The sequence below is a fragment of the Hyalella azteca genome, unplaced genomic scaffold, assembly GCF_000764305.2.
Source record: "Hyalella azteca isolate HAZT.00-mixed unplaced genomic scaffold, Hazt_2.0.2 contig8837, whole genome shotgun sequence".
Lineage (NCBI taxonomy): Eukaryota > Metazoa > Arthropoda > Malacostraca > Amphipoda > Hyalellidae > Hyalella > Hyalella azteca.
Genome location: NW_025938921.1, coordinates 83,493 through 97,960, shown reverse-complemented (window position 1 = coordinate 97,960; position 14,468 = coordinate 83,493). Strand labels below are relative to the sequence as shown.

At 35.6% G+C, this 14,468-nt stretch overlaps 2 protein-coding genes across 4 annotated transcripts; one reads left to right on the top strand and one right to left on the bottom strand.

The window, feature by feature from the left end:
• Nucleotides 1-939: 939 nt before the first annotated feature.
• Nucleotides 940-7,735, top strand: LOC108680483 (migration and invasion enhancer 1-like). 2 transcript variants are annotated; one of them, XM_018169316.2, is made up of 4 exons: nt 940-1,064; nt 2,221-2,318; nt 3,415-3,597; nt 6,292-6,355. In XM_018169316.2, exons 1-3 carry the CDS (start codon nt 1,039-1,041, stop codon nt 3,579-3,581), a joined length of 291 nt encoding a protein of 96 aa, XP_018024805.1. In that variant the 5' UTR covers nt 940-1,038; the 3' UTR covers nt 3,582-3,597; nt 6,292-6,355. The 2 variants fall into 2 exon arrangements, with proteins under 2 accessions (XP_018024805.1, XP_018024799.1); XM_018169310.2 differs by lacking the exon at nt 3,415-3,597 and having other exon boundaries at nt 941-1,064; nt 6,292-7,735.
• A 231-nt stretch (nt 7,736-7,966) lies between these two features.
• LOC108680467 (coatomer subunit zeta-1) lies at nt 7,967-14,221 on the bottom strand. Of its 2 annotated transcripts, XM_018169290.2 has the most exons (6): nt 14,108-14,221; nt 9,719-9,955; nt 9,356-9,489; nt 9,068-9,158; nt 8,674-8,706; nt 7,967-8,118 (listed from the first exon to the last, which is right to left on the bottom strand). In XM_018169290.2, the coding sequence occupies exons 1-6, from the start codon at nt 14,120-14,122 to the stop codon at nt 8,071-8,073; spliced, it is 558 nt and encodes a 185-aa protein (XP_018024779.1). In that variant the 5' UTR covers nt 14,123-14,221; the 3' UTR covers nt 7,967-8,070. The 2 variants fall into 2 exon arrangements, with proteins under 2 accessions (XP_018024779.1, XP_018024787.1); XM_018169298.2 differs by lacking the exon at nt 8,674-8,706.
• Between the last annotated feature and the right edge of the window lie 247 nt (nt 14,222-14,468).

Here is a 14,468-nt window from a genome sequence, read left to right as displayed (position 1 = left end):
GGATGCTCGTGCTGTTCTTTGGTCATGTGTTTCTTGTTTTTTGGGGATTTGGATTGGGATACTACAGGTACAGGGGCTACAGATATAAAAAGCCATCATCTTGCTTCTATTCGGTCTGGCGTGTCTCCTGTTCCATGCATTGCTGGCCATTTTGGCCATACTACATGGTTTTAACCTGTCTTCATTTTGGTCACTTTGGGGGGTTTTTTTTTTTTTCTTCATTGATTTGGCCTAGCAGACATTTTCATGTGCCTGCACTGTAGGATTGAAGAGTCCATTAAATACTTTCTACTTGCATGTACACTATACTATTGTTAGAGACAGGTGATGATATCAAGTATATATAAATGCCCTGGGATTCCCTCTCTTATCTGTGCGTGTGCTCCTTGGTGGAGGCAATTATTCCACAAGCAACTACCATATATCTCACACAAACTGGTTGACTTGCTACTGGAAGCCTACTGGTTCCAACAATGATTTGCCCTGAACAAGAGAAATATTTACAATCTGGTGAGCTGGCGCCTATAGAGAGAAGAATGAAACTGAAAAAATGAAAGAAACTAAAAGAAGTATGATGATGTTTTGAACTAAATGATCAATGCAGAGTCCAGGTGTTGCAAATGATCAACATGTGATTTTTTCTTCACCTTCAACCCACCACCACCAAAACTTAGCAGTTGATCATGATATATGCATGTGCAAAACTACCAGTACCTTGTTTGGAACATAAGTTGTTGAATACTGCGCAGCCTAAATGTAATTATTATATGCTTGCAGTTAGGCTGGTTCATCAATAATGAGGAAGTAAATTAAACCCACCAAGCAAATATTTAATGATTCCATGTATTGTTTAAATTTAAAAATGCATTACTCACACCTGAGTCACTGTATTCATGAAGTTAGGGTAGATTCTTCTAGATCTAATCATTCTTATTCTAATAAATATGATGCTCATTGAATTTTCTTTGCAGACTTAAAACTGTTGATTGATTTTATCAGCTACAGTGACACTTGGCTGTTGTGAATAAAATTTGAGAAATGGTGAAGGTGGAGATAGAATATTGGTAAGTGTTGCACAACTTATAGTACCTATATAATAATATAAGCGAGGTATACATTTCTTGCTAAGTTGCTTGTTAGACTTTTAGCTATGTAAGCTAAACTTATCACATACCGATACATGCATTGAAAATGTCCTTTTCCATGCCAAAACTAGAGCTTTTATGTCATCTTTTGGCCTCAATACCACTATTTCCTCTCTAATTGTTGTCATGTATAACTAAACAATTGCAATACCTACAATACTTCAAATTATCCTGAACATGTGAATTTGGGGTTGCAATAATTCAGTATGTAACTAATTGTGATTGTCAGTTTCTCATATCAACCATGTCCAGGAGTTTGAAACATTTTGTCTTGTTTTAAGTACCTAGTGTGAAATATATTGGCATTTCATTAATTTGCATGCAAAGGCATGGTGGGCGAAAACATTGTGGGAAAAAATATGTCCTGCACAGAAAATAGTTTAAACATGGATGCAGGCTGTACAGTTGCATGCAAATTTACACTTGTGTTGCTCAACTTTTCAGGTATGTGTATTAGTGACTGCATAAAGTTGTTGTGTTGTAAATGTGTTGCTAGATAAACTGGTAATGATGTCATATATCTGAAAAAGAGCAAGGTTTTAGTGGAGAGGTTGGCAGTTGATTACTGCATTCTGCTGGCCCATGCTGCTCGCCCCACTGTCTAGAGGCACCATAGAAGTTTAAAAAAAAACTTTGTGTTTTGTAGCAGGTTGTATTAAGTTTCCATTCATGTGTCTATGATTAGACTGTAAATAACAGTCACATTTTCAAAGTTCTCCACATGTAAATCACTGAGAAACTAATGATATTCATGATCATCTTAAAATTCTAAAATGTAAAATCCTGTGAATGCAATGAAGAAAATTTCTATAAATATTTATTTTCAATTTGATGCAATCAATCTTGGAAATGTATGACTAATTCATAATTTTCATCAGACCTGGTCTATGTAAGGGAGGAGCTTCTGAATTTTATCAAAAAGAGCCTTCATCATCTGAAGTTCCAATAGAAATGATGTATTAAAAGCTGGTTAATTTCCTGACAAAATGAAATGCAACTATATGCATCTTCTGCATGCATTGAGCCATTTTCTAAAATGCCCTGGAGTTTGTCTAACAAATTATCATGGTTTCAGTGGTGGATGAGGTTATGCCCCCCGGTATGAGGAGCTCGCGCGCCTCATACGGGCTAAGGTGCCTTCTGCAGAAGTCGCTGGATTCGTTGGCAGAAGGAGTGAGTATTGTAATAATTTTTAATTATTGAACATTTTAATTTGCAAAGAAAGTGATAAAATTTCAAAGATTTTTTATTTGAGGCAAAAATATCTTGAGGGCATACTTTGGTCAATAAAAACCATGTGACTGCAAAATTGTTCTTTCCTTTGTAGACAGCAGTCAAGGGCTTCATAAAGTGTGGAGTTGAGATGTGGCTCAATTTAGGAGCTAAAAAAATTAATTAAGGCTACATATAGTGTGAGGCCTTAGACAGACATTTCAATTTAGATTTATCATGAATTGAATTAAATGTCAAGAGGATACCATTGTTTACAATGCTGAAAATATTGTTCAATAACTGTTCACCTATTTGAATGTGTGTTTGCATAGAGGAGGTTAATGTAAATGCAAATATCATTTAAAGTAGTTGAGTAAAACGTTTGCCAAACCTTGTATTAACAAATAAAGTTTGGCATGCTATTCACTATGAACTTCTACTCCATTTAATGTCAAATTGAAAGATGATTTGGGGTGCTAATTTTGTAAACTGTTGAGTACATTACTGCTATATTCCATGTGCTAATTATAAGACTCCAGCTGTATATTGCCATCACGACTTTCATGCACAACTGCCTTGTCACTCATTTCTTTCTCTTGGTGTGTTGAAATAAATAGCTTCTTTTGTGGTCACTCATCAATCACTTTTGATTCCTAATAATTTCTTGAATGATTAAAATTTGATGAAAGAAAAAATTTCTTGCTTGAGCACTGATGTACTAAAAAAACAATTACTAATATAAATATCAAGTTTGGAAAACATTTTTTCTGTGGTATCTATACAGAACAAAAATATCTTCTGTTAAAATCGGTACTATCTTCATTTTAATGAAGCACAGAATATTGACATTTTTGTGGGGAACATGGAAATCAAATGCATGTAATGTGAATGAGATATTTTTGTTGTTGTTTTTTCTATTTCTTGAGGGCCTATTCTCTGATTCATGCACTCAAAACTCATTGATTCATTCTCTGTTGTGTACTCATAGAAAACCAATATGTTTCAATTTTCCAAGTCGGTCAAGTAATGTGTTTGTCTTGTCATTATGTGTGCACAGCTTCATTTGAAGTACGGGTGGCTGGTTCAGATGTTCACTCTAAGCTGAGCACAATGGCTTTCCCAGACTTCAATGAAGTGTCAGATATTGTGGCTGAGGTGGAGGCAGGGGCTCCTCCAAGAACTGTTAAAAACACATGCAGTGATGGAGCTTGTGTGCTCATGTAGCTTTCACTAACTAGGGGTATGTATGCTGGTCAACAAATATCTTATTTCGTTCACAGTCTACTGCAGTTTCTCTTATAACTGTTAATCTTATTCTATTTATACTACCGCTTACTTATGTCAGTTATGTGTAACGTTCTCTCGAAGTTTGATTGAACCAGACGCCGCGATTACTGCTCATCGCGGCGTCTGCTGCTAATAATACTTGCATATCTATCATATCACCAGAGGTGGGCAGTAGCGCGCTACATGTAGCGGCCGCTACTAGCGGCCGCTACATTTTCAGTAGCGGTAGCGGCTCTACATTTAAGGCAATGTAGCGGTAGCGGTAGCGCCCGCTACATATTTAAGTAGCGATACGAGGCTTTGCCGCTACAGCGCTACCGCCACATTTATAGATAAAGCCTTTAGATTTTACTTAAGGGGACCGGCTACCCTCCAACAAAACTTTTTTGTTTACAGACGGATCGTTTTGAAACATGGTACACATAGGTAAAACAGAAATCTAAGACCTTTTTGTTCATGTAAATTTAAACAAAAATGAAAGAAAACGTGGATTAATAGAAAACGGCAAATAAGGGGTACTTTAAAAAAGTTTATAACTGTTGCAAATCACATGGTACAATGTCGAGACACATAGCATTCGATTTGTAACTACAATATCTAGCGACTGTAGAGCCCCGATTTTTTATTTTCTCATCGTTTTTTTCGCGTTCTTCTCATTTTTTCACATTTTTACCCCACCTTCCTCCCCCTCCCATATATAAGTCAAACCATGCACATATTAAAAAAAGGCTTCGCGAGTCGCTAGGTATTGTTTTTAAAAATCGAATGGTATGTCTCTCATTGCCGTAGCTTGAAAACTGTTGGAGTTATAATTTTTTTAAGATGGCGTTTTTTGAATGTTTAAATTGTTTAGGGGAGCACAATAGACTAAAATTCATTGAACACAGAAGAATATGCCCAAAAAGTCTTTATATTGTAGCCCAAGCTTTCCCATTGCCAATTATTTGCATTCAGGGTACCAGCACGCGTCTTTAGACCTATTTATATGTTCAATTTAACGTGAATAATAGGCTATAAATGGGACTTTTTATATATAAATATATATATATAAAATATTCATTTTACATAACTTTACAACTGCATTACGCAAAAACTATTGCATGAACAACCATGGTAGTAGCTTTGTTAAACGCGTCTTGTTTGTAGCTTTCAAACGAGTGCAAACACTTTGCAATTAACTTAAATAATGACATATAAATACCATTTATTTGTAAATAATGATGTAAAATGATCATTTTATAAAAGTTCAAGACTGCATTACACAAAAAAGTGTTGCATGTACATCTATGGTAGTAGCTTTGTTGAACGCGTCTCGTTTGTAGCTTTGAAACGATTGCAAACACTTTGTAATTAACGAGAGTAATGATCTATATATACAGATTTAATTCAAATAAATCTTTGTACATATTGTTAAAAAATGTTCATATATATATTTTTAAAATTATAGCACGCACAGACATGCGGTAAACTGCGTTAGACGCGCCTTTTCAGCAGCTACAAAATGAGTCAAGAAAACGGTAAAGCCAAAATTTCTGATTTTAGGGTAGCCGGTCCCCTTAATAGTAGTAAATATTATTTAAAAACCAGCATGATACATACATAATAAAAATTACAGAATAAAACTGTACGAAAGATTTCAGTGTAATGTTGTCAACCTCAGCCTGTTACTAGTGTCAACATGTTAGTTGTTACTTGTTAAGTTGTTACCAGTTACCACTTACAGGTTTTTCTTCACGTTTCAGTTTGCTTACAGTTATTTTTATGTTTCACCTTCCCTACATGGATGTCTACTTTAATCTACCAATCTCAAAAATAATCCACATATGTATACAAAAAAGACTAATTTTTATATGTATATGTGGATAATTTCTTAGATTGGTAGATTAAAGTTCACATCCATGTAGGGAAGGTAAAACATAAAAATAACTGTAACTTCTATTTACTGTATCTAACCCTGGGGTACCCCATACTAGTTCGGTTAGGTTAATTGCAATAAAGTTGCTTTGATATGTTTTAAAAATGCTTTATTATCATTAAATGTTAATGAGTAAATCCCAATAGCAGAACAATAAATATTTGGAGATTTCCAATAATTTTGTCCATTGTAGCGGCTAATGTAGCGCGCTACCTTTTTCTGTAGCGGTAGCGGTAGCGCCCGTTACAATCTAGTGGGTGTAGCGGTAGCGGTAGCGCCCGCTACATTTAGAGCATGTAGCGGTAGCGGTAGCGCCCGCTACATTTAGAGCATGTAGCGGTAGCGGTAGCGCCCGCTACATTTAGAGCATGTAGCGGTAGCGGTAGCGCCGCTACATTTCCAAGTAGCGCTGCCCAGCTCTGCATATCACTTTGTCTTGCATTCTTTCCTCTTGGTGTTCAAAAATGTAAGTTAAGTGAACAGACTAAACAAATGTCTTGCATGCAAAATTGTGTCTTTATTCTAATTCAAATTTGGAGTGCATGTCAACAGTAAGTATCGAATCACATTGCATTTGAAGATAAATTTTCTCGTTGAATTTCCTGTTGCTCCCACGAATGTAAATGATCATTGAGATATATTTATTTCTGACTGATTCTCAAGCACTTACCATTACCAAGCACATACTTTCATATATCTTATGTTCTCTGCTAATGTTATTTATCTCGTCAGTGTCGTTTGAAGTGACTGTGGATGGCACTGTCATTTTCTCCAAGCTGGAGCGCGGAGCGTTCCCAGATTTCGAAGAGTCCGTGAAGTCTGTGCAGCAGGCGGCAGAAGGTGGAAAGCCCCATCACGTCACAGGGACGCAGTCCTCCTGCACTATCCTCTAATGTAGCGCTTTTATTTCTCCTCTGGGCCACAGTGTAGACAAGATGCAGTAAGTTGTTTCAGGGAAGGTGAGCCATGTTAGTTGGCACTGGCTGAAAAATGCTTGTGTTTAGATTAAAATAGTTAAATAGTCGCGGGGCTAACTTAAGAGTCTAAATAAATAAATAAACCATTTCTCTTAATACGTTAGCCCAGGGGTTAGGAAAATAAGCAATGCATTTGTAAGAGGATAGACAGGTCCGTATCATAGATGCTGCCAGCAGCGACGTGGCGTTCAGGTTGTCGTCTGTCGTTCCCCTCGCTATGACGGCCCCGTTTAAAGGCTATTGAGGCCCTACGGTGACTTGACTCCTCTTGAGGGAAGTGACAGCACCACACCCTGTTGCCTGACGCTGCTGCGGTGCCTTATAGGGTACTCCATACCCGTGGCTATAATAACTTAACTTATAATCTACTGTGTCAATCTGGGTCTTGTCGGTAGTGTACGAGAATTTCCATCGTTTTCTTTACATTCACTTCATCCGACTATGCTTATGAGGTTTTATAGATGTATAGAGATGGCATGATTGTAGTAAAATTTTAAACGGCTACACGCACGCATTTTCATCATCTATTATTTAACTAATTGCAAATGAACTGGTTTCGAAAACAAATCTCTAGTTCGCAACTACATGTATCCGCGGGGACATCAGCCTGTGTCAACAAGATATATTTACGACCTATTAAATTCTTGTTCTCAATTGTTCACACTTAATTAATTGTTCTTAACACGTTGACTCCGAAGTGGTACATATGCGTACCACGAAGCGTTTTACTCCAGGACGTAGTGGTACATAGTTCAGGTTGCCAGATGAACTAAAAAGCCACTCCGGTGTAAAAAAAAAAGCATGGAAGCACTCTGGTGTAGAAATTCCATTTCTATTTTTGCAATTTTTTACATTTAATTAAGAAATACCCCTATCATAAATTTTAGACGGTCAACGCAATTGAAAAATTAAATCGTGGAATTCTGAAAATATACCGTCTTGCAACCGTGTTTCATAATAGGTAGTACAAAAAAAAATCAGAGTCAACGTGGTAATGTTTTGTCGAAAAATGAACGTTCTTTCCATGGTTCCATTTTTGATTCGATTGATTTCAAGACATTTTGAACTTCACAAGAAATAGGGGTGAAGGCGCTAGACTAGTTCACTTTCATTGTTGTACGTTTTTACCATGTCCCACTGTTCGAGAACAGTCACAATTTGCGTCTTAATTGATTTTTAAATAAAAATGTTAAATGTAAGTTTTTCTGTCCATGAAATTGGCTGTGCCAATTTCTCCAATCCTTACTCAACAATGCGAGCGCATATCAATTTTTACAACTAATAATAAATTAACTTCAATGGGTACGTTTATGTTCAAATGGAAGTTCAGTAAATATGCAAGATGAAGCATTGAAGTTACATAGATTATCCACGACGCTTCTCGCTAGAGTTCTTATTTATCTAGGTGGAATATGAAAGTACACATCAGGCTCGAGGATTAACAATGTGTAATTATTTGTAATAAAATTTGCGAAAGGAATAGTTCGAAGATACTGCACGTGCGCTGTTACTTGCTGGCGTCCAGCACAAGCATTCACTTCAAGAGGGACCACTTGAGCTGTTCGCGTGCAGACTGCAGCACCTGTCGGAGATAACTTAGGTGTTTATTTCGAAGCCACAAATGTTACTTGAAGATGTGTCGCACAAGCTAATTGGATGCTTAAGGGGCCGTCAAGCCCTATAAATGCAAATGTAATGGTCAAAGCTCTGATATTTGTATCAGATTTTTTTTTTTGCTTGCAAGTATAACAGAATATTTTATCCGTTCAACACTAAAATAGAAGCAGCTTGGAAGGTAGATGTAACCGTGGCAACTCCTTTAATTTGAAACAAAACCCTGTTCGACATTTATCTTGTAAATTATATCACATCAAGTTCTAATCTTAAAGAACTCTGTTTCTCCTAAAACTAGAGTCGGTTCAAAAACAAGAAATTTGCAGGAGAAAAAAGTAATAGTCGAATTGAAACTTGCAGGAGCAAGTTAGTGCAATTCCTGGAAAGAAAAATAAGAAAAATACAGTCCTTGAAAATTAAGTCATAGCTGTAAATAAGAATGCCTCAAAACAGAAACCATGTCCCAAAAAGCGATCACTCTTCACAACTCTGAGGCAATAAAAACAGGGCAATGCTAACTCACAGCGCCAGTGGTTGACCCAATTTTTTGCTTCAGCTGTTACAGGGAAAAATTTTTTTATGTGGATGAAATCTTAGAAGAAAAAATTACAGGTTAAGTGACCAGTAAATTATTCTACAAATCTACTGGGTAACTGAGTATCAATTAAATCAAATACTTTCGATTATGATATTAAAATCGCGATCGTTTATTTAAGAAAAAAAATTCAGTCACAGCAAGTTTGGGATCTAGTATATGACGACTCAAGCTAAACACAAACTGGAACTTTTATTCTCTAAACTTCATGCTTGTTTTCACTTAAATGATTTGAAATTCTTTAGCGCACACAGCAAGCTCATAATTTGATTCAAAATGATGTCATAAAATGAGATAGGAAATAGTTTATGAGATTACTTGCCTGTGTCACAGTTTGATCATTGAAGGGAGACTCCTCTACTCGTAAAGAAACTCGCTGTGCTACCACTTGAGGATCAGTCTCAAGGGGTATTCTGTGGAGATGAAACATTCATATACACTTGTTTACACATTTTATTTTACTAATGAACCATAAAGACAATAAAGTAAGTGAGGAATTGGTTGCTGGTCATTAGGCTATACTAAATCATCTTAGAATATAATTTTATAGTATTATCAGCTGCTAATTATAGTTGACCTTCAATAGTTTTACAAGGCACCAGTTACCCACCCTCCATCACAGATTTCATCAAAAGCAAGCATGATGATGTCCAAGTTGTCCAGCAAAGTTCGCTTCTCCACATTTTTGCGGAGTATGGTTGACACTGATTCATATAAACAGTTCAGAACTGATTGTAGAATCAACTGGATGGGCATTGAAAAAAAGTATTAAAATTTTAAACTTAAACAGATTTGAAATTATTACATTGTTATTAAAGAAAGATAATTCAATATCCAACAAAACTCAAAGTCTAGCATACAATTTATTCCTATTATCAATGAACAGTCTAACTCTACTTCTTTGGCTCTATGTGTGGGTTATTTCAGAGCTGAGATTAGATATGTCAAATTCAATAAATGTGACACAACTTGCCTCATTTTCTTGAGATGAACCAATAACATAGAAGTACAGATCAACATTGGAGCGGTAGACACAAGTGAGGCGGTTGATCATGGTTATCTCAGCATTGGCTCTGTTGAAAAGCTGCTTTTCAAACTTCTTTTCTTCCTTGACTGAAGGGAAGATAGTGGGATCATAATACTTGGTGAGGAGTCGATTGCCATCACTGTCAAGGATGGCCATTCCCTTGACCATGTATAGTGTTGGCTCCTGTAAAAAAAATCATTTGTTTGTCAAATGAACAAGTATTTACAAAATAGGAAAATAATGTATTATACCAGCATTGCTTGAGAGATTGTGTTCTTTCCATGGGACCCAATGAACTAAAAAATTTTACTGCCAAATATTGATTATTATCAACTGGGGTGACTCTAATCAGAATTGGAGTGACTTTTGTAATGACAGATACTAGGTGCAGCCTTGAGGTACATTTGCCACCAAAGTTTCCCTAGTCAACTGATTTAGACATTAATGCCTTTGAGCATAACTTCAAATAAGACAGAAATTAGAAAACATCATTTTAGATGAATAAAATTACACTCACAGAAAGCCAATTCATTTCCACAAATCCAAAATTTTCAATATTACATTAGCTATGCAAATTTCCAAAAATAACCATTAAGAAATATATTAGAGTGGACAAGCTGCCAAAGAAACCCAGTCAAATGTTCAACAGCAGGCATCTTAAATGTTTAACAGCAGGCATTTTTCTTTTACTTTAACCCTAATCACCTTGGGTTTTCATGTCATGCTACAACCTTAGCTGCAATGAAATCTGCTTTTAATTCAATTAAGTATCTTTTAGGTGCCTTCTGTTGTACATATGCAGTGATTATTTTACCAGGCATTGATATAGATTTTTTCCTATCAAATGCAGTCTTCAAACACACAATTGTGAACTCAAATCCAGTTATAAAAATTTTAAGAATGAAAGGACTGAATTTCTGGCCTCATGCAGAGCCAATTCCATGTATGAAAACTCTGACCACTCAATATTGTGGCAATTTTACCCATCGGGAGGAGACTAAGTACATTCACATGTATGAGACATTCACATGTACATGTGTGCCTGAAAACCATGTGCATCTTTATTGCTAGTGCATGAGCATCTTCATCTCCAGTGCATCTGCATCTTCAATGCTAATTTCTTTCTCCAAGTTTATTTGTTCCAATAGTTTTTCTATCTCATTGTCTGCAAGTACATCGCCTGCCATTGCTAAAACTACATGAAATGTGGTGTATGAGATGCAGCAAAGAGTTCAAGTACCTCTACCTCTGTTCCTTGCTGAACACTGATATCATAAGTTTGACAGGGGCACAGCTTGCGGCCGCTGGGCAGAGCTGCTCACATGGTTGTAGAAGTTTTTGCCCGGTTTGCTATATGACACCTAACTATTGTAGATCAAAATTGCTACAATATTATTGATCCAACAACTATAGAATAGATCACAGTTGAAGAGTGTCTTGATAGACAACGCTGTGAGATTTGTGATTATTTTTTACGCAGGTTATTATAAATGAAGGGCATTTTCCCGCAAACTGGTGTAGATTAGGATTAAAATCAAGAGAAAATGAAAGGGAATTTCCCGCAAACCTGTGCAGATTAGGGTTAAAATCAAGAGAAAATCAAGTGCAGTAGGAGTGGATTTCTTTACCATCCGTATGACAAAATTTTCAATTTAACTCAATCACAGAGTAGAAACATGATAAAATCAACTGCCTAGTGTAATGAGTGTGTAAACAAAATAAAAAAGCAGCTAAATTCAATAATTAACCCTTTCATGGGACAGTTGCCAATCTTGGTCACTTGAAATTGCCTCACAAAGAGACCTACCATTTCATTCTGGTTTGTGTTTGAGGCTTCCTTGTCATGCCTCAGTCAATCACTAATTATCTGACCATCATTCCATGCACAGCATCACCACCTGCCATGCCAAAAAAATAAAATAAGAGAATTTAAATGAAAGTTTTGACTTGGATGATGAAATTGATACTATTGCCATATTTTTGTAAAAAGCAGATGTATCAATATATATTCAATTATTTAAGGTAACTTGATTGAATTGAATTAAATTATATTTTTATGTTCTTAATTTTTATTATTTGCAAAAACTAAATTTTAATTAGAAAGAAAATATTCCAAGTAGTGATCTCATGTAAGAAATTCTTCAAGTGTGAATTTAAGCTCCAACCTGCAAAAGTTTTGAAAATAACTAAGAATAAATATTTTGTATAATACCTATACTTCTTACTTTCTTGAATTAGTTTCTGAAATTTTAATTTTTGGAAATTTCAATGCTTTCCCATGAAAAGGTTAATATTACAAATAATATATTAGTACTTGGTACTACGTTGGAGTTATTTTTTACAAAATTTTAATTACACGATTCTCAAATCATGTACAAATATGATATCTTTTTCAAGAATATTGGAAATGAAACTAGAAAATTAGGCAGAAGCCCCATAAAATCAAGACAAACACACCCATATGTACACTTGTACAGGCAATTCATTCCATTTATATTGTCCTTCCCTAATTCAATAAAAATAAAGAAAAATGGAAACTATTGCTTACAGTTTTCAAAAATCTCCTCTGAAATCATTATTTTATGCATTTTTTTAATCCTGCCCAATATTCCACTTGGATATAGGCTTACAATGAATATTGGTCAAAAATATTCACTTGCTGTTGTTGACAAACCTATCACTTTCAAACCTGAAACTTGGTCAGAAGCAACCAATGCATAGTGGCAAAGGATAGCTTTATTTTTGCCCTTACTCAGGTTGATTTTTGAGTCCCATAAGGAAAGCAGTTAGTATTTTGGATACCAGTATTATCATACATAAGAAATTCATTAAAATATTGAGTAGATGACTAAATTTTCGAATGAACCAATTCTAAAAATCTCTGGTTGGCTACTATGCACCAATACCGTAAAATGGGGTTACTTGTCAATGACCATCAAATCAAATTTGATTTGATTTGAAATTAGATGACCATCAAATTTGTCAATGGCCATCAAAGGCCTGATACTGAGGCTATGTAACACAATAGACAGATTTAAAAAGTTTTCATATCTAATAGGTTAAAAAATTAAAAATGTGACCCACAAAAAAGAGCTATTATTTAAAGCCTGTCGGAGTACCCCCTCCAAATTTTTTATTTTTTGGTGAAATAACTCCAGGTTTTGATGCATTGTAGTAGAACTTTTCTAGTTACATACCGGTATGCAAAAGACAAATTTTAGGAAAGTGTCATAGTTTGCAAATGGGGGCGCCGCCCCCCAATGGGGTAACTTTGACCACCTAATGGCAGCCGTGATGGGGTAACATTGACCGGCTTGGAAATTAAGTTAAAATTACCATAGGTACCTATATAACATATTTTATGTTTGATAGACCTAATAATTTTTTTTTCTTTATGTTTCAGACTCTACAGAGTCTTATATATGGTAATTTTAACTTAATTTCCAAACCGTGTTTCAGACTCTACAGAGTCTTATATATGGTAATTTTAACTTAATTTCCAAACCGGTCAATGTTACCCCATCACGGCTGCCATTAGATGGTCACATTTCGCCTATTTGGGGGCGGCGCCTCCCATTTGCAAACTATGACATTTTCATAAAATTTGTCTTTTGCATATGTAACTAGAAGAGTTCTACTACAATGCACCACAACCTGGTGTTATTTGGAGTTATTTTACCAAAAAATAAAATTGATTTTACCACCTGGTCAAAGAAACCCCATGAGCTGGGGTAACAAAGACCATCACTTTTTTTGAAATTACATCAAAACTATGAGAGGCAGGAGCCAGCAATTTATGGTGAGTAAAGCTAGAGTATAGACCTGTATTTTGCATGTTTCAATTTAAGTTTAACTTATCTAGTGAAAAAATGGCATCATTTTGAAAAAAGAAAGTGGTCAAAGTTACCCCATTTTACGGTGCCCAAGACAAGAAGGCCCATAATTATAGAGTTAGGTACACTTACACCCATGCCTAAATTGCCCATGACTCTCCTTCAATTTCTCCATCAGAAAATGAAAAAAAAATTCAGCAGAAAATTTCTTTAATGCTACTAATTTCACTGTAGTTGCAGTTGCAGCTCCAGCTGCTTGGCTCCAGCTGACTTGATTCACAAAATTCATCTAAAATAGGTATGTGCCTTCAGTTCAGAACATCACATTTTAGCAAAATGTAAGACTTTTCCAATTTTGCACCATTGATTGTAGGAAATATCTGCAGTCCAATTCCAGCCAAATTTCAGTCTGACCGAAATGTGGAATACCATTAATCAAGCATTACATTTACAGAACGAGTTGATCTTACGTTTCCGCCTAAATATTAGGAAAAATACTTACAAATAACCCTGACATATTGTAGTAACACAGAGATCTGAGGAAAGAGCAACAGACTACGTGTCACTTTGGATATCAACAAACCGCGCGGAATGGTGACAACTGTCTGTCAAGCAAGAAGTAGAGAACTCAGCCGTTTCTAAGCAAAATTTAATTACAAAATAATTTATTTGCTTCAAAACCTAGAAGTTAATGGGCACTAAAATTGTTGCAATCCCATCAAACAATCCCTCCGTAAAGAAACAAATTTACGGAGTTTTGTTTATTATTCAAAACCATTGTCTATAATTATATTTTTGCAGGTTTACAAACATTACAATACACAATAACATTTAGTAACATTTGCACTTCTATCACACGTGTT

Coding starts and splice junctions, on each gene's coding strand:
- LOC108680467 (XM_018169290.2), bottom strand. Junction 9,490..9,718: donor GTTCATCTCAAGAAAATGAG/GCAAGTTGTGTC, acceptor ATGCCCATCCAG/TTGATTCTACAATCAGTTCT. Junction 9,159..9,355: donor GATGAAATCTGTGATGGAGG/GTGGGTAACTGG, acceptor TCATCTCCACAG/AATACCCCTTGAGACTGATC.